This window comes from Prunus mume, linkage group LG1 (assembly GCF_029339155.1).
Source record: "Prunus mume cultivar Tortuosa linkage group LG1, ASM2933915v1, whole genome shotgun sequence".
Lineage (NCBI taxonomy): Eukaryota > Viridiplantae > Streptophyta > Magnoliopsida > Rosales > Rosaceae > Prunus > Prunus mume.
The window spans coordinates 4,142,765-4,161,600 of record NC_142698.1 but is presented as its reverse complement, the minus strand read 5'-3'; the positions used below and the strand labels follow the sequence as shown (position 1 = coordinate 4,161,600).

The window sequence follows — 18,836 nt, the reverse complement described above, 5'->3', positions numbered from 1 at the left end:
TGTCTAATGATTTTTGTTCTTTCTGACACAAGCGATATTAAAAAAAAAAGAGGGAATCAAATTTAAGACCTTAGGTGTGCAAGATAATACTCTTAACTACTTGACCTATAATTAAACCCCTAGCACAACACGCTTCTTTTCATCAGGGGACCACCAACAGTTGATAGTAGCGTCTCTTTTCAATTTGCATGCAGCAAATCAAAGCTGGTCACGCATCCATTAAATAAAGGAGATGGGGATCCTCATGATATTCCTTACCTTTCATAATGAAGATTTCGATCCAGCAAAAAGAGATCCTCATTTCCTTACCCTTGATATGAATGTTGACAAATTCATGAATCGTAAGTCAAGTTTTTAGCAAGGTTTTTTTATTTTTTTTTATTTTTTTTATTTTTATATCACGAGTATTCCATATGTGCTATTTCAAACATATCATTTCTATTCTTATTCCTTCAAGTCGATCAATATTATCTCCACCTAATGTTGCACATCAATGTCATTTTCGACTTCAATTCCTGTGGGTGGGAGTGTCAAGATGAGTTTGCTTTATAAAAGTAACGTAACCAATGTTGATATGAAAAATTAGACGGAATTGATGTCGATGATGACATTGATGTACAGTGTATATATATATATATATATCATTACTGAAATTGATCAAAAATATTTTATGAAAGCTAAGTATTTGATAAAAAGTAAATGTCTTTGTTCTTTTATTTTTATTTATTTTTATATTACTCCATTTACTTAAGTTTACAATATAAATAAGAAAGTACCCACTATTTGGATTCAAATAAAAATACTAGAAAATCAAATTCCCACAAAATATGAAAAATCGGTTTTAGTGCAAAATACGATTTAGGCTAAAAATGATGGTTCATTAAGTCAATATATACTTCATACTAAAATCCTATAAAATTAAGTATTCTTATTTGATGTGTAAGGAATAAAAGCCGCTAAAAATTATCTTGAGAAAATTATTATTCCAAAAAACCATTTTTCATACATAGCCAATATTTTTACATAAAATAATTTTTTATGTATAATATGAATGCATGAAGGGACCTAAGGTCAATATAGGTAAAAAGCCTTAGGCGTTCAATCTACAAATAGTTTTATAAGAATAACATAACTCGTACGTATTGAAGAAATATTTGCTTGAAAAAGCTCCCCTAAGACAGTACTCATAAGGGTCCAAAGTTTGAAAGCTAGAGCCTAAAAGAAATGCAAATAAAGCCCAAAATTAAAATGACAATGTACCTCAAAAATAACGTAAATGCCCTAAAATGAGCAGGATTGCGCTAATATATGTCAGCTCTTAGGTCGAATAGGATGAGACGCCTTGGGAGGCGAAGAGTATTGCTCTAATTTTTTTGGTTATTATCACATTCTTAGAGATATTTCTGGTTTATTGTAGTGTGTGTCTATTTTTTGAAGTTGATGCAATTCTCTTTGATAATGAACATCAGTATTTCATATGGTTTTATCTATTAACTATGAATTAGAATCCTATTGTTTCATTTTGATGGGTCTATTTTGGATATAATTTTTTTTAACCTTTTACACGTTGACCCCAGAATGAAATTTTTTGAATCCGCCACTGGTATCAAAGATAGTGTCCTGCATACTGAGCTATACATGTCCAAGAGATTTGCATGCCATTTTTGTTTTTTCTTTTACTTTGAAGTTTCACCTTAGCAGTTGTGTTTTGTACCGACAGGAAATGTAAGTTGCACTTTTGTTCACATCAAAGTCATTTTCCAATTTTCTGTCCAAAAAAAGAAGTCATTTTCCAATTTGATGATAGACGGTGGTTGCTTTTGAAACTGAAGAAAAAGGAAAAAAAGAAGAAAACGAATGTTTTACTTTTTTATTAATCACTAATTTACAATTCCAGCAAATATATAACGTAAGGAAGCTACTCTCTTTTTGCATAGTGCCACCTTTTCACAAAGAGACTGAAACGTAGTCATCTACTGAAAGGCCCATACCCTACTCAAAGTAAATCACTTCATTTGTCATATACACTTCAGATAAAGACTACACTGCTCAAGGAAGAAGACAGATAAATGATAGAGGTGTAGAGAGAGAGAGAGAGGGAGAGAAAATATATATTAAAATCTAGGAAATATTCACTTTCGGTACATGTAGTTTGTTAGGATTTTCTATTTTGGTTTATGTGTGATTTCAATTTGGCGCAATATGATCCTTGTAGTTTAACATTCATCGCAATTTAATAACACGTCCAGCATTCTGTCAAAATACCATTCCACATGAGCCGTGGAGGACTTATAGAGGCGCAAAGAGGTGATGCACCTCTTACCGTCGAAGCAAGCGTTGCAGGTGTCGGAAAGTTGCCCCTTTGCTAAGTCCGCTGTGCACTCCACCTGTTCAACAAAAGTCCTCCAACGATTCCTTTCTTTTGCTGTGTTGCACTGTGCATGCGTGCAGCACACGTGTCTATACATATTTTTAAATTCCTGGCTAAAATGACTTCATTTTGGACCAGTACAAAAAAAACCATACTGTAGACGGAAAAAAAATGACGAAACTCCTTCAATAAGGAGAGTTCACCTTTTATTTATTTATTATTAATTAAAAAATAATAATATATATATATTTTTTAAAACAACAAGTTCCTTTTTATGATATTCTTTCCTTCCCCATCACACCAATCGAAGTCCTCGTAAAAAGATCATCAAATTCATAATTTTTTTTAACATCTGGTTTTTTTTTTTCCCCCTTTTTTTGTTTTGTTTTTTTTGTTTTGAGAGTATTCATTCTTTTATAAAAACTGATTCATTGATCAAGTCTTGTGTCAAGAAAGAAAATATTGTATCGATCAAACTTCCAAAGTAACTTTAAATGTAATTCATAGTTAATCTAAAAAAAAAACATATGAAACATGCTGCTTTTTTTTCTTCTTCAGGAAACATCGAACCAGTTTCGTTTTTCTTTTAATAATATGTTTTTATATTATTTTATTTTATTAATTTGACTCTCTCTGTATTTGTATGATCATTGGCATACTTGGGGGGATAGGCTGATTTGGCTCTCTCTTTATTTTATCCACTCTTGAAAATATAATGCGATGTTTTCATGATATGAAACATCGTCGGCAACAATTTTTGGTTAATTATAATGTTATTTATTACTATAAATTACAAATGACATTGGTATTGTTTAAATTATAAGGATATTTGGTAGTTATTTTTTTAAAAAGCTTTTAGCCTTTCAAAATTACACCTCCGTCGAGAAATTTCTAGATACGCCAGTGCACATGAGGGACATGTGCTTACTCCGTCACGAAATTAAATAGAATTTAGATATCTTTGAATTGCGATGGATATTAGACTATAAAAGTCAAATCATCAGAATTTAAACCACATAAACTAAAATGGAAACAAACGATAGGACCAAAGACAAAAGTTTCTCTCAACCCTCTTCTTAAGTTGAAATTTATCTCGTATATGCTCATTAGTGATGCTATTTGAGCACACCTATTCCCATTCTCTTTGAAAAAACAAAAAGTAAAAATAACAAATATTATCAACCGATTGACCATTGATTTTCTTTTTCTTTTTCGAAAGAATATTTTTTATTAACAATGTTTTTCATAAGAATCTTGACGGCACTAATACTGCTGATGGATATAACGCAAAGTAGAAAATCAACTTCATGTATCCATATACTTAACTTGGTGGTTGCATGCATCGTTAATTTAATTAATCAGAGTGGTATGAGAATCCCATCCCCACCCACAAAGGTTTAGTTATTTTATTACTTTGAGAATCTCACCCCTATAAATATAGAATATATTGTTGCTACTTTGTTTACTATATTATTGTTACTGTCTTTTTCTTAAAATATTTTATTGCTACTTTACAATCACCTGGCTGTTTTATAATTCATAATGATATGCTACCTTTGAGTATTTAATTGAGAACTATAGTTCAAGAAAGAAAGGTAGTCTAAGTAAGATAGATTCTTGTCTATGTGTGGCAGGGCTCCAATTTTTGTATGGCCTTGTTTTTATGAAGTTGAAATTAAAGTTTATGATACTTCCACTCGCTCAATTTACCTCATTTTCGAATTTCATGATCATTTCAAAATTCACTTCACCTTTAACAACACAATGACCCACATTTAAAAAATTATTCATTTGTTTTAGAACAACAAACCTCTAATTAATCCAACACTTCCCTTCAATAAAATGCTTAATTATTCTAGTTGATGACCTATTTGTTTGTTTTAGTTTAATGGAACTTACCATATTTAAGCCAAAATGAAAGTACTTGTGCATAAGTTTTTATTATTATTTATTTTTAACTCATCTGGACCACTTAAAAGTCAGGACCGGCCCGTCCCTCACTGCAAAGAGTTTCTAACTTGTCGTTGTGCAAAGATAACTTTCATGTGTCGAAAATGGAATGACATATAGTAGCTGTGTCACATAACTAATGATTTAAAAGAAGAAGAAGAAGAAGAAGAAGATAAAGCCTTATAGCTACACTTGAAAATTGTTGTTAGAGTTACTATCATTACCATTCGAGTCCCTTTACTAATTGTAGTCTATGATTGTTCCCGTGAAAATAATAGCAAACAGAACACACAATTAAAACATGATATCTGTGTTTTATTCAGTGATGGATATATAAACGATGGAGTGTCCATTTGATGAGCGTTTCTATTAATCTTGGGACCATTTTCATATGTGAATGAGTTGGAACAATTATGATACGATTGTAGGCTGCATGTGAATTGATGTGGAAAGTTTCGACACATGACATCTACATACTGAATCCAATAACTATCTATAACTACTTTCGAAACCATTAGCTCTTCGACGCCACATATGATCTACTTAATCCATCTCTCTCATCACACCATATGTGAAAGGGAACTACATGGACAATGGAGGAAATTTGGAAAACTAGTCCTTTCTTAATGTATGAAAGATTTAAATTCTTTTTTAAAGAATTTTAGAATATCTATATATAATGGGGATAACACTATTTTGCTATCCCAATCAATTACGTCCTATCACACGTGATAAGGATTTTCATGTGACTGAAAATAATTGGATGCCCATTGAACCACTTGAGTGGTTCAAAGTTTCTCAACAATGGGATTATTGGACCACTTGAAGGCTACTCAATAACATTCGACATTTAACATTCATGAATGTTGTTGATTATTGTTGGATTTAGCATGTGATGTTATAAATTTAGAGGACTGACAACTTATAATTTATCAGTACTCGGAATGCGACACACATATAGTTTGCATTAAATAAATGCTTAAAATAATATTAAATATAAAAGCATTTAATTAGAAGGAGTCACTAGGAGTACTTTCTCTCTCTTTAGATTCAGGAGTTCCTAGAGGTCTCCCTATTTTAGGAGCTAGATAGAGAGCATGGTTGGAGGTGAGTTTTTTCAATTCCTCCCTAAATTTTAGCTAAGGACGTGATTTAAGGAGTCTATTGTGAATGCTCTAAAGACTTTTAGCCATATTTGTTTAGATTTTTTAGATTTTTTTACAACTCTACACCTGTCGAGAGTTTTCCAAGCAGGGGTCCGAATGTTGCTAAGGAATTCTTAGAAAAAGGGATAGAATTCCGGTGGTGGCCGGCGGCGGGATTCCGGCGGTGGTGGTTAGCTAGATATGGACATGTGGCATAATATGCTTACCTTAGAAGGAGTGGCATTGTGTGTAATTTTGATATTTTTTAGTGATATTTTTATAAAATTAGGTGCCACATTTGGTCTTTGGCCTTATGCTAATTAGATGAAATTGTATTCTTATCTTCCAAATTAGTAAACTATATTGTGTTTTAAAACTAAAGCTCCCTTTTTATTATTGTGTTTTTGTCTACACTTTATTCAAAAATTGAATTAAAATTAATTAAAAGCATTTATGACTCTTTAAATTAGGGAGTATATGGTTGGAGTTGAAATTTTATAGAGATCTCCTAAAATAGCTTTCTAGTGTTTTTAGCTAAATTTTAACTAAAAAATAGAGAGAATGATTATGGATGCTCTTAGATGATTTAAAATATTTATATCTTTCCCAAATTTCTGATGAGATTACACTCGTGAAAAACTTAAAAACTCTGGAGCTGGACCGTTCACGTATCTTGAACTTGAACAAAGTTAGAGAGTAATAATAATTGAGCTGTCTATATTTTATTGTGTTTATCTCTCTACTTTTACTTAGTCTTACAATAGTCGTTTTGTTTGTTTTAAATTTGGATCATATCTCAATTTATGCGTGTCATTAATGCACAGGGGCCATGTTATATATAATCTATTCTGTATCGTTCCAAATTTTTCAGATATCCGGAAGAGACTAGTCTTACAAGAACACAATAGCAGAAATATTTTACAAAAACACAACCACCATAATCCCCATTAGTTAACTGGGATTGGAAACAATACGACATCTACAAAAGCTTGATTGAATTTAAGAAGTGAACAAAACTAGGTTATATATGTTAAACAAACAAGGTTGGTTTAGTGATGGTGGCCTCTGCCTCTTTCAGCTGCGCACGTTCCTTTTCAGGTTGAACTGGAACTGATAAGCAAGTACCATTTTCCATGCTCTTCTGCTCTTTGCTTTTTCCCCACAAAACACTGTAAAGGCTCGCAGCCAACAGGATTCCACCAAAAACACTGCAAAAAGGAGAGCCACATGAGATGATTAGGACATTCGATCTTCCACCCATCATCATCCGAATGCAAACAAAACGTCTACATTGAATAGTTATTCACTTTATAAAGTGACGTTATTTTACAAAGAATATAAACTTCTTTTCTTTTCTTTTTTGCTAAGCAAAATAATTTTAAAAAATAGATGGTTTGGATCGTTAAAAAAAATTCGTAAGGGACCTAAAGGGTGTCCCTCAAATAATTTATTTAAAGGATCCCTCAATAGAAGGGGATTGTATATATATAATTTGGAAAATTAATAAAATACTAGCCTCTTTTGTTATATATATAAAGATACAAAGATTTAAAAATTAGAAGGAAAATAAAAAAGAATGAAAAATATTTTTGTTCAACATGGACATTCGAGTTTTTGAATATTTCAGGTTTGAGACTTCTCCCCTTGTATATAAAATATGAAAAGAATTCATTTACCTTCCCAAACTGATGGCCTCCCCTAAGAGCAACACCGAGCCAATAACTGTGATGATGAGATTTAATGGCTGTGACATGGCTTGGAAAACTGGCCCCTTCTTCTCAATAACATATGCTTGCAAGTAGTATGAAACGCCGGTCACCATGATGCCCTGATTGTTACCAGAAAAAAGAGAGGTTTCAATTTATTTTTATTTTTTTCTGAAAATAAAAGAGAATTACAAAGAGGTTCGTAAAAATTCTCGACAAATCCTATTACCGCACAAGTCAAATTTTAACTAAAAGAAATGAAACATGAAAATTTAAACCAGAAAAGAAAAATTTAGCCACTAAATGGACCCACCTAGACCTGATAATTTAAACCCCCAATTTCTCCAACTTGAATCTTACTTATGCAACAAGCTTTACAAAGTTTAATATTGAACCCTTTTGCCAAGACTAAAATTCTAGAATAACCTACTTCTTTGGCAATGATCTTAATCATGTCGGGTTTTTGTTTTTGTTTTTGTTTTTGTTTTTTTTTTTCTGCTGCCAGGACAAAGTTAAAGAAGGAAAGGCTGCAGAGAAAAAAGCTTGAAATCTGCTTACACAATAAGCAATTGCAAGTAAATTAATGTTCCAGGCCAGATTCCACTGACTAGGATCTCTTTCCAAAGCGATGGCAACAACAAATGACTGTGCTGCACTTGACAGGCATTGTAGACTTGTGAAGCGTAGCTTTGCAGGGTACTTTACAAGAAGTTGAGCCTGTTCAACCAAGCCAATAAAACACACTAAATTAAACCACCATCAGCATCCATTTAAGTTTTAAAATTAAGCTCTTCTATTACCCAAAAAACTAAAAATATATATCACCAATGGGTCTACACTTGTGGAAAAAGCCTTAATTTGTATATTAGTGGTTTCAGATTCGAACCTACATGGCACTTTGGCAGTATGTGCGATAAAAATCCCCCTCCCTCTTCCTAACTTTAGCAAAAATAAAAAAACAAAAAAAATATGCCAAAGGGTTCTCACCACAGTGGTGGTGGATTCCCCCACCCACATGGCACTCTGTGTGGTTTCTTTCCTCCAATGTAACAAAAAAAAAAAAACTAAAAAATATAAAAAGAGAGGAAACTAGATTAATTAAGGGTATAGGACAGAGAAGACTGGTTAGTACCTGAAGTACAAGCCACAAGCTCCAACAAATAATAGAAACGAGCAGGAGGAAACAACCAATCATCCATCTGTGCCCAGAAGAAGAAGCATGAGCTTGTTGTTGGTCTTGATGGCTGTTATGAGACTCCAAGAGGTGAGGATGTAAAAAAGGCTTCAACTGGGGTCCCTTGTAAAAACAAAGGACTGCCACACCTATCATGCTCACTACCAGGCCTGCAACCTTTGCAATCCCAGCCGCTGTTTTTATCTTCACTTTCTCCATCCTGCATTTTAATAATAAAATTGAAATTATTAATGCCTTCAAGTACAAGTGCTGGTAATTAAGTAGTTTTGGTTTGGTTGGTGTAAAAAAAATCATAAATAAATAAATATATATACATATATATATGTGTGTGTGTGTGTGTGTGAGCTTTTACTTGTTTGGACCGCCGCTGATGATGCCTTATGGAAGAAGAAAAAGAGAAAATGGTGGACTAATATAATCTCTGGTATCCCCTTCCTTCTAATCTCCTTTTGTGAATCAATTTCAATTTATATGGAAACAGAAGTTGAAGAGAGGGAGAGAGAGAGAGAGAGAGAGAGAGAGAGAGAGCAAAATTAAGCAAGTACCTGAGCAAAACTGCAAAGAAAAATGTTGCAACAGGTAGACAGTTAATGGATGCTGCACCCAAAGTCGCTGTTGTGTAGGTAAGGGCAATGCAATAAGCATTTATGGCCAAAGTGATCCTGAAATAATCATAAACCATTGATTTGTTCTTGTTTTTTTTTTTTTTTTTGCAAGAGCAATGAACAAATATTAATGAACTTAACAATTAGGAAAAAGATTAAAACCCTACTTACCCCAGAAAAGACAGCAGAAAAATCTTGCAGAAGGTCACAACAGAAAGAGGCGTTGCACTTTTCCTGGAATATATCCCAACCAAAACAAAAAACCAATAACGAACTGTAGATTTGTGATTGTGATCATAAGAATGAAAAGAAGAAGCGAAGTTTTTAATTACCTTTCAAAGATCATGGCAAGAGGGGACATGAACAGAGCTCCTGCCATTTGTCTGTAGAAGACGAACACGTAGCTGTTCATACCACCATTGAAAGCAGCTTTAGAGAGCAAGATCATGCCTGCATATATTATCTGTATGAAAATTACTGCCAAATAAGGTTTCGTTGAACCCATTGATCACAAGGATCGATATAGGCTTGAAACCTTTGGACAGCCTTCAGAAGAATTCAGATCAAGTAGAACTTAGTGACTGAACGGAAGTGCTTTTATATACTTTATATAGCAAGACCCCTTTTGCGTCTTTTTTTTCTATTTCTTTCTACTTTCTTTATTTATTTCGGTTTCGTATTCATAATTCACATCCTCATACCATACCATACACCTCCAACGTCCCTACGCCACATTTGGAAGGTGAGACAAACTGGGACATTTTCCCTTTTGGCAGCCTTGTCCAATCTTTAGGTTTTTACTTTTTCGGATTGAAAAATGCAAGAGAGATCACATTTTTTTTTATAGTATTTATGTATCACATAATACGACAAGTGAGGTGCACACATGTCGTGTTGATTAAAAATCAGTTTATTTTATCAAATGTGTAACCAAATGTGGTCACTTTATATTTTTTAGTGTTTTTGATTTCCCATGTGTAATGAATGTTACAATAATGAGACTGAGACTGGATTTTAGTAATCTTAGTAGGGCAACTGTCCCACGTAATTATGGACAACTAGTTTCCTCCACAGGGATGGGTAGGCCTGGACTGAAATTAATCTCAATGCTTAAGACCTATAGTATACCATATATATACACAGTGGCGGAGCCACTCCTAGACCTGGAGTGGCCCTGGCCCCCCCATATTTTTATCACTCCTCTATTATATTATATATAATATATCGAATTTATAATAAACAACTTAGAATTTAAGTTAAAATATCCTCTAAAACAAATTAGATATGACTTAATTAGAAATATTTAGCTCAAAACATGTAAGTATTGAATATTTAGGTGTTTTATATACTTATATTTTTTATTTCGGCCCCCCTAACTTTACAATTCTAGCTCCGCCCCTATATATACACATGGAAAATGACGCACTTGGAAACAAAAGAGAAAAAGTTATATAGTAGACCATACAACAATTGAAATTGCTAGTGTATTTTATTGTCCAAGCAATATCTAATAGTTCTTTTATTTTTTTTAATAAAAAAATTATGATCATCAATGGTTAGTTGAATATCATTTTCATGACTGTTCCTTTTTTTTTTTTTTAACGAGCTGTGGGGGGTAAAACCCCAAGGACACACAGCAACTACTAACTACAGACTAGCCAAGTCCTAGTGACTCCAAGCAGATCATCAACAAGGCTAGCACCGAGCCATATCAAGAAGACAAACACCTAAGCAGATCATTTTCATGACTGTTCCTTTTGATTGTGTAACATCACCACTGATGACTAATGGCAAATCCAGTAATTTTTCAGGAGAATGACAGTATTTAAAAGTAATTTTCAAGAAAAGGGCAGTAGAAGGGCAATGATTTCCTCACCACTTATTTTATCCACTTACACTCCTTTTTTAGTTATAAAAAAGGAGTGTAAGTGGATAAAATGGAAGAAAAAGGAGAAGGGAAATCACCACTCTATTTAAAAGGCTAGAAAGGTCAAAAAAAAAAAAAATTTACAACCACATAGACAGTCTTAGGTCTATTACTAATTAATTATAGTCTATAGAGTATATCAATTAACATAAACAAAATTCATTCCATTTACACAATTAGTCTACCAAATTCATATTAAAATCATCAATTAATTTAACGAAAATCAATATAAATTAATCTATTCAAAATGCATATCAAATTATCAATTAAACAAACAAATTCTAATTGATTATACCTCGAGTCGTGCGCTACGCAACCTCTTCATACTCGAGTTTGGTACTGATCATGCAATTATACAGAGACAGCGAAATAAAAAATATATATATAAAAAGAAAAAAAACCAAAATAAAAATAAAAAATCAAAGTGGTTGTTGAAGAAGCAAAAAAAAAATCAGAACCAGACCTTAAGACTTGCTGGGAAGGTATCAAGTTAGTTATTATCAATATCAACCCAAGGCTTAGGTTGGGCTTTTTATTCATTTCATGCAGCTGCGCACCAAAGAAAATAACTCAGCCTCATTGAGGTATTTTTACAAATAGTTGGTAGGCACCCGCAGAGGGGCAACTTTCAGCGCCACCAAAGCTACTTTCGGCAAGGGGAGATGCAGTTTTACCTTCTCACACCTCTATGGGTCTGCCACTGCCATTGAGTGGTTTGGATTATCCCCTACTGTTAAGATATTTGATCATCATCATCTGTATAATTGTCGTAATTGATTCTTGTAATTGATATGTACTTAGTATGGAAGATATGATTGCAATAGTTTAGGAACCATATTTGGTAAATAGCTAATTTCTAGGATATGTATTGTTGTATCATGCCTATATAAGGACATCTCTGTATCTTCGTTAAACACATCAATGAAATCTAATTCCCATATACAATTTCTCATGGTATCAGAGCTTTTCTAAGTACTACGTCTCTACCCAATCCCTGTACACCTACCATGGCCGGGACGACACCAATCAAAAGAGCAGTGAATCAAAGCATGCTTCATCTACTGACATCTATTCAAACCCAGACCACCCATATTACCTATACCAATCAGACCACCCAGGAGCGGTCCTTGTGAAGACACCCCTTTCCACCGAAAACTATGGCAACTAGAGCTGGCAGATCAAAACAGCTCTAAGCGGGAAAAACAAAGCTGGTTTTATCAATGGTTCTCTTGAGCCACCATCGGAGTTGATCAAACCCACCAAATTCAACCGCTGGAAAAGATGCAACGATATGGTTCTATCGTGTATCATTAATTCATTAGAACCCAAGACAACGAATAGTGTCGTCTACACCGACTCAGCACATGAACTCTAGGTCGATCTAGGAGAGAGATTCTCGGACATCAACGGGCCCTGAATTTTTCAAATAGAAAGAGAGATTGCAACCTTAACGCAAGGACAAATGTCCATCACCTCCTATTACACAAAACTCAAGAGTTATTGGGATGAATTGTCATCTCACAACCAAATCGATACATGTCCATCTGGGAAGTCCTGTGGTGCTACAAAATCAATTATGGATCGTGCAGAATAGCAACATTTAATGGAACTCTTGATGGGACTCGATGAGTCATATGGAAGCACTCGAAGCAACATATTGATCATGACGCCGTTGCCCACTACTCTGAAAGCCTACAGTCTCCTCCAAGATGAAAAACAGTGCCAAGTCGCCACCATTTCCACCGATACCAGCGAGAGCATGGCTATGCTCAGCCTTTCTAATAACAACAGCAGGAAGAATAACACAGCAAAGGAAATGTCTTCAAATCGATCACCTTACCCCAACAATAATGGCAGAGCGTTGCACAACAATCAACGAGAGCCCAGACACTGTGTTTACTATAATGGTGACACGCACAATGTAGAAAAATGTTTTTTCCTCGAAGGTTTTCCTCTTGGACACAAGTGGCATGGTAGGGAGCCACCTATCCCTCGACCACAATCCAATGGCAGCGCCCGTGCACATCAAGGGAGGACCAATCAGTTCAACCAAACTGGAACTCAACAACAATTCTCTGCCAACTACATCCAGGGCTCAGAACCACCAACTCACCATCTTCAGCCCATAGTGCCTCACGTCTCCCTTGACCAGTGTAAGCAAATAATGAATGTCGTTGGTAAGGAGGATGTTAATCCAACACAAGCACATTTTGTAGGTCTGAATTCTTCTTCTCGCGGTTGCGGTTGCGGTATTTGATTTTCAAAACTTGCGGTTATCGCAAACCGTGACTATATTTATAAATAAATAAAAATTGCATTTTGTATGTATATAGCATTGGTGCTCAAACAACACAATGGGGTCCTTCAAATCCACTCACCACCACCAATACTTGAGTTTGTAACTTTAATTTGTGACATTGGTGTATTGCATTTTCCTTTTAGTTTGTAACTTTAATTAACTTTGAATTGGATTTTTCCTTTGGGTTGTAACTTAATTCATTTTGCATTGCATGTTCCTTTTGGTTTGTAACTTTAAAGGATTTGGAATTGGAATGCTTGAGAAGTTGAGGTTGTGAATGCTTGAGAAGTTTAACTTTAATTGGAATGCTTGGAATTGTAACTTTAATTTTCTTTAGGTTGTGAATGCTTGAGGAGTTGAGGAGGTTGAGAATTTATATATGCTTGAGAAGTTGAGGTTGTGAATTTATATTTTTGGGTTAAAGTATGCTTGAAATCAAAAGGCCTCAAAAGAAGCATCAAAATTAGGCCTAAAATGTGGAAGATTGGATTGTTATGACACAAAAAGAACTTGCGGTTTTAAACTGCTAATTCACGGTAACCGACCGCTTTTTGCGGTTTAAAAACTCACCATACCGCAAATAGTCAGTCGGTTTGAGGTTTGGACAAAAATTCATTGTTACCGAACCACAACCACTCCTACTTGAATTACTTGATGAGACAAGTGTGCTGAGAGCACGTCCTTCATCCTTCCGCATGGGACAGACCCTAAGACTCAAGCCAAACGAAGGAAAATTACTTTATGATCCCACTCGGTACTGCCGCTTGGTCGAACGTCTCATATACCGTATAATGACTAGGCCAGAAGCTTGTTGCGAACTCAAGTGGCTTAGATACATACTCAAGGACTTGAACGTTCCACATTCTGAACCTACAACACTTCATTGTGACAATCAATCGGCTCTAGATATTGTTAGGAATCCTGTCTTCAACGAGAGAACGAAACATATTGAGCTCGACTGCCACCTAGTGCGACAACATCTTGTTTCTGGGCTAATTTCCACAGTGTACACACCCACAAAGATGCAGCTGGCTGACCTGTTTACGAAACCACTAGGAAAGGCACCATTCTCTTTTCTATTTGGCAAGTTAGGAGTGTATGATATCCCTTCACCAACTTGAGGAGGCGTGTTAAGATATTTGATCATCATCATCTACATAATTGTCGTAATTGATTCTTGTAATTGATATTTACTTAGTCTAGAAAATATGATTGCAATAGTTTGGGAACCATGTTTGGTAAATAGCTAATTTCTAGGATCTGTATTGTTGTATCAGGCCTAAATAAGGACATCTCTATATCTTCGTTAAACACATCAATGAAATCTAATTCCCATATATAAATTCTCACCTGCTCTTTTGGGGGATGAAATTCATAATTGTGGATATTGCACAGTAGCGCATCACCAATAAGTACAAACCTCGGCCTAACAAAAATCAAAATAGAAAGTTAGCATAGTTCAGGCTCAAATGCAAACATCCAAATCATCCAAACCTCCACTTCCCTCTTGTCGTCCCGTCACTGCAAATCTACAATTGAGAGAATTGGGCAACTAGTAACAGGACATACCAATGCTTAAAACGGAGAATGGTGGTGGACAAACCACCCACGCAAAAACCGCTCCCATAATCCAATAAGCACTTGCGAACATCATTGTAGACAAAGGAATTTTGGCGAATTCAATTATGCTAAATAATAAAATAATTAAGGCTTAATGGATTATGAGCCCCACAACGCCCACATGGCATATGACTCATTAAAATTGGATTAGTTGTCAAAGGAGGTGACATGTGTCGACATCCGATGAAGTGCATCAAACAGTTCAAATTGAAGATAAAATTAAGGAGAAGAATCTTCTGTGATTGACTTTGATTTAAATCAAATATTAATCAACTCAATCAATTTCGATAATTTGGTTAAATTACCAAATTATCGAAATTTATTTTAAATCAAATCAAAATCCCATATATCAAACTCCTAAAGAGAGAAAACCATTTAAATCGAGAACATTGCAGTATCAATTATGGATGTTTAGAATCACTATTTAAAGCTAGACAATGTGGGACAATATTTGGAATGCGAGACTACAATATATTTACATTCATTCCAATTACCATCTCACTCACGCTGGATCGTGTGGTTTGGCCGTGGACATTATGTGACTCTTTTAAGGTGAAATCAGGGTATCATCAACTTCATTGTATGCCTGGGGGTATTTCCCATCATCCCCACTCTTCCCACTAGATTTTGAGGACCATTTGGCAAGATGTTTACCTTGCCAAAAATCTTTTATTTTACTTTTATGCGGAGACAGTGGCAGAACTACGCTTAGGCTATTAGGGCTATAGGCCAGTGCAAGTGGGAAAAAGACAAAAACCTTTGTACAAATTTTAATAAACTCCCTCCATTCCCACAAATATTAGCCCATCCCTTCCTGCAAAATTAAAAGCTTAGTTAAACTTATATAAGCAAATAAGATGAATTTTTTTTGTTTATTTAGAAATGAGCAAGATCAAGATCTCATGAATGAACCCAAAAAAAGTTCCTCATTTAGTGTATACCTTATTTTCTCTTGGATTGAAAATGAGGTCATTCTTTTTTGTAAATATTCATTTTTATTTTTTATGTCTTTGTTTTGTGTGGTTTAGTTTTAAAAGTAATTGAACTTAAATTTCAATTGAATCTCACGATTTCATTCCAATATGTCAATGTCACTGACTTATCTAATTTGAATGTACTTATTAGTTTTTTGGGAGACTTTGGAAAAACACAAAGGAGAGAGAAATTTTGTAAAAGAAGCCAAAATGGACAAAATTGCCCATATTTATTTTTGGATTTCCTAAGAAATCCTTTACATTTGCATGTCTTTGATTTGAAAGTTGAGAGGTTTTTACGTATTTTTTGAAAAAGTTTTGACTTTTTCCAAAAATGAAATTTTTTTTTTTGGTTAAATCCTAAATTTACTTAGTTTTTGTTTTAGTTTTATTGTCGTAAATATCTGTGTGATGCTTGACAATATGCACTTTTTTTTTTATAATTATTTTTTTTCCTTTTTTATGGTATCCTGCCGGATCCTCGATTGGTAATTGATCGGGCAGCTTCTGCCAATGAAGAATTTCTTATGGCTTGCAAGCGCATCCATGTTTAGGTGGCTACCGATGCAATCCACAAACTTGTGAGTGCTAATAAGTTCCCTCTGTATTTCGTTGTTTTTTGTTGGGGGCTGTTTCCCTTTTTCTTGCACTTGTTATGAAAGTTTGTTATGACAAAAACAAAAAAAAAGGGTTGAAATGGATTTTGCTGTGGCAACTTAGGGCCGTTTGTTATCCTATTTGGATCCAATTTTATAAACTCAAAAACAGATTTTAAGTCCAAAGTCATAAAAACCTTTTTGGTCGTCCCATTTTTTAAAACCCAAACCCAAGAAAAACTCAAAAACACCCCCATTATGAAAAACAAAAAAAGTGAGGTTTTTTTAATTTTTTTCTGCACTCTCTCTCTCTCTCGCGTCTCTTTCACTCTCCTCCCTCTCCCGCTCTCTCTCTCCTACCTCTCCTGTCTCTTTCTCTCTCTCCCTATCCATGCTAGCCTTTGCTTTCTTATGCCTCGCTACTATTACTATAGGTTGTTTTGATTTCTTTCCTGGTAAACTCAGGCAGCACGCATCCCTCTATCCTTTCTCCTCTCTCTCCTCCCTCTCTCATTTTTTTTGTTGTTGTTAATTTCAATTTGGGAATCTAGAGTTTCTGATTTTAATTTCAATTTTTTTAAGATCTTAAAAATAGTTTGGAGTTCAATACCAAACATGTTTTTAAATCTTAAAATTAGTATTTAAAAACTCATGTTTTAAAAATGAATCAAAATTTTTGAGTTCCTTTTTTTTAATAGGATACTAAATAGGCCCTCAATTTCTCCAACATCATAATATGAGTTTCCATCCTTTCGGAGCTTTGAGATTCTTGCTTGCTTGCTTAATTGGAAGTCGGTTATGAGATGTAATTGGGCTTGTTAATCTCAATTCAATCATGTAACTATGACACTATAGTATTGATATGTAGTATAACTCATTTACGTGTTATAATATAAGTTGATATTATATCCTAAAAGTGAAAAATTATAACTCTATCATCTATCTATATTATAACATGTGTATGAATTATATTACGTGACCGTATTCTAGTAACACGTGGACGGGTTATCATGAAAGGAATGCCTTAGGGAATCGGTATGGGAGGAAGTTGTTATTTGGGCCTTTTGGCACCGCCCAAAATTATATTACGATGGGCCCCAACACAAGAAACATCTGGCCGAGCTTTTGTTGTGTTCAAAACTGAGTGCTTCTATAGTGAGTGGAAAGTTATAAGGGGTTTTTTTGAGGGGTATGTAAGAGCCGTTGGATTTCATCCAACGGTGAGTTTTTAAAAGAGGGTGCATGTAGAACCGGGTTGAAATCTGACCCGTTTGGAAACCCAACTTCAGCTGAAGATTTTTCCCTCTCTGTGAAAAACTCAAGAACACAATCCTCTCTTTTTTAATGTAATGCAAATCCACAATTAGAAAGATCCAAAGCTCCCAAACTCTATAATCGCTCCATTGTCATCAGCTCCTTGGGAGGCCTGCGATCTATGGTATCCTCGGTATGATGATTAATGGCTTTTACCTAGCTATTGCCCTGTTTTGATTCTATGATTGAAGTGAAAACCCCTTCTCTTTTTCGTTCAGCAGAAGAGATTCCAGATGAAAGCAAAGTAGCATATCTCTTTTTCGTGCTGCTGCAGTTGTTCCTGGATTTTGGTAGAGATGGAGTCTCCACTACGAAAGAATCCTCTCTAATGTCCACCACATTCTTTGAAGCTGACTGAGTTCGGAACTCCCGATTGACTTTGAGAGGTAAGTTCACTCTTGCTGGATTGATTTTGTTGGGTTTGATTTGTTTTTTGTGAGGGTGAGAAATTTGTCATTTGTGGCATCAATAATGCGTCATTTGCTCTGCTATCAATAATGCGTCATTTGACTTTGAGAGGTAAGTTCACTCTTGCTGGATTGATTTTGCTGGGTTTGATTTGTTTTTTGTGAGGGTGAGAAATTTGTCATTTGTGGCATCAATAATGCGTCATTTGCTCTGCTATCAATAATGCGTCATTTCCTTATGAATATTCAATATACTTAGTTGATTATTTTTGTTTGGAGGGGGATTGGAAATTTATGAAATGTAGGTAAAAGATCCTAAACTTAGGCTTAATGGCATTAGAAGTAAGCATTTGGAGAGGACATTGGGTGAAGTTCTGTAATTGCTGGTTTGAATTACATTTGAGTTCTTAGTTGAACATGTTGGTTCTAATGTTATTTTTTCCAGATTATTTCACAAGAGATGACGTAACTATTATTAAATTTTGCTTGTGTTTTGTGTAATCAGAATCCAACAAGCTAGGCTATGCGTGTATTGTGTCAATTTGGGCAATGTTTTGTGTAAGTGGAATGCATTGATAAGTTGTGATGCAGTAATGATTGATTAATGAATTAACATTTGCTATGCAGTAATATAGAAGTAGATCAATAATATACGTGGATAAAATGTCTGGGGGCTCAGAGAGTGATGACTCTGTAAAGCTAATGAGAGGGTTTACATTCCTGAAGT

The 18,836-nt window shown here is 34.6% G+C and overlaps 1 protein-coding gene, 1 long non-coding RNA gene and 1 other non-coding gene across 5 annotated transcripts; 1 reads left to right on the top strand and 2 right to left on the bottom strand.

Annotated features, from left to right (window-relative positions):
* Nucleotides 1–6,244: 6,244 nt before the first annotated feature.
* Nucleotides 6,245–6,352, bottom strand: LOC148920775 (U6 spliceosomal RNA). The gene has a single exon (XR_016123467.1). It is a non-coding gene; the product is annotated as a U6 spliceosomal RNA (small nuclear RNA).
* Nucleotides 6,311–9,575, bottom strand: LOC103332126 (WAT1-related protein At5g64700). 2 transcript variants are annotated; one of them, XM_008234822.2, is made up of 7 exons: nucleotides 9,305–9,567; nucleotides 9,144–9,206; nucleotides 8,913–9,029; nucleotides 8,305–8,566; nucleotides 7,731–7,889; nucleotides 7,143–7,294; nucleotides 6,311–6,674 (listed from the first exon to the last, which is right to left on the bottom strand). In XM_008234822.2, the coding sequence occupies exons 1-7, from the start codon at nucleotides 9,475–9,477 to the stop codon at nucleotides 6,497–6,499; spliced, it is 1,104 nt and encodes a 367-aa protein (XP_008233044.2). In that variant the 5' UTR covers nucleotides 9,478–9,567; the 3' UTR covers nucleotides 6,311–6,496. The 2 variants fall into 2 exon arrangements, with proteins under 2 accessions (XP_008233044.2, XP_088899705.1); XM_089043579.1 differs by lacking the exon at nucleotides 7,731–7,889 and having other exon boundaries at nucleotides 9,305–9,575.
* A 7,961-nt stretch (nucleotides 9,576–17,536) lies between these two features.
* Nucleotides 17,537–18,804, top strand: LOC148920774 (uncharacterized). 2 transcript variants are annotated; one of them, XR_016122200.1, is made up of 3 exons: nucleotides 17,537–17,835; nucleotides 17,921–18,088; nucleotides 18,737–18,804. It is a non-coding gene; the product is annotated as an uncharacterized LOC148920774 (long non-coding RNA). The 2 variants fall into 2 exon arrangements; XR_016122202.1 differs by having other exon boundaries at nucleotides 18,615–18,797.
* The last annotated feature ends 32 nt before the right edge of the window (nucleotides 18,805–18,836 follow it).

Coding starts and splice junctions, on each gene's coding strand:
- LOC103332126 (XM_008234822.2), bottom strand. CDS start 9,477: ATGGGTTCAACGAAACCTTATTTGGCAGTAATTTTCATACAGATAATA. Junction 9,030..9,143: donor TTTCTGCTGTCTTTTCTGGG/GTAAGTAGGGTT, acceptor TGATTATTTCAG/GATCACTTTGGCCATAAATG. Junction 7,890..8,304: donor GCTTGTGGCTTGTACTTCAG/GTACTAACCAGT, acceptor TTGGTTGAACAG/GCTCAACTTCTTGTAAAGTA.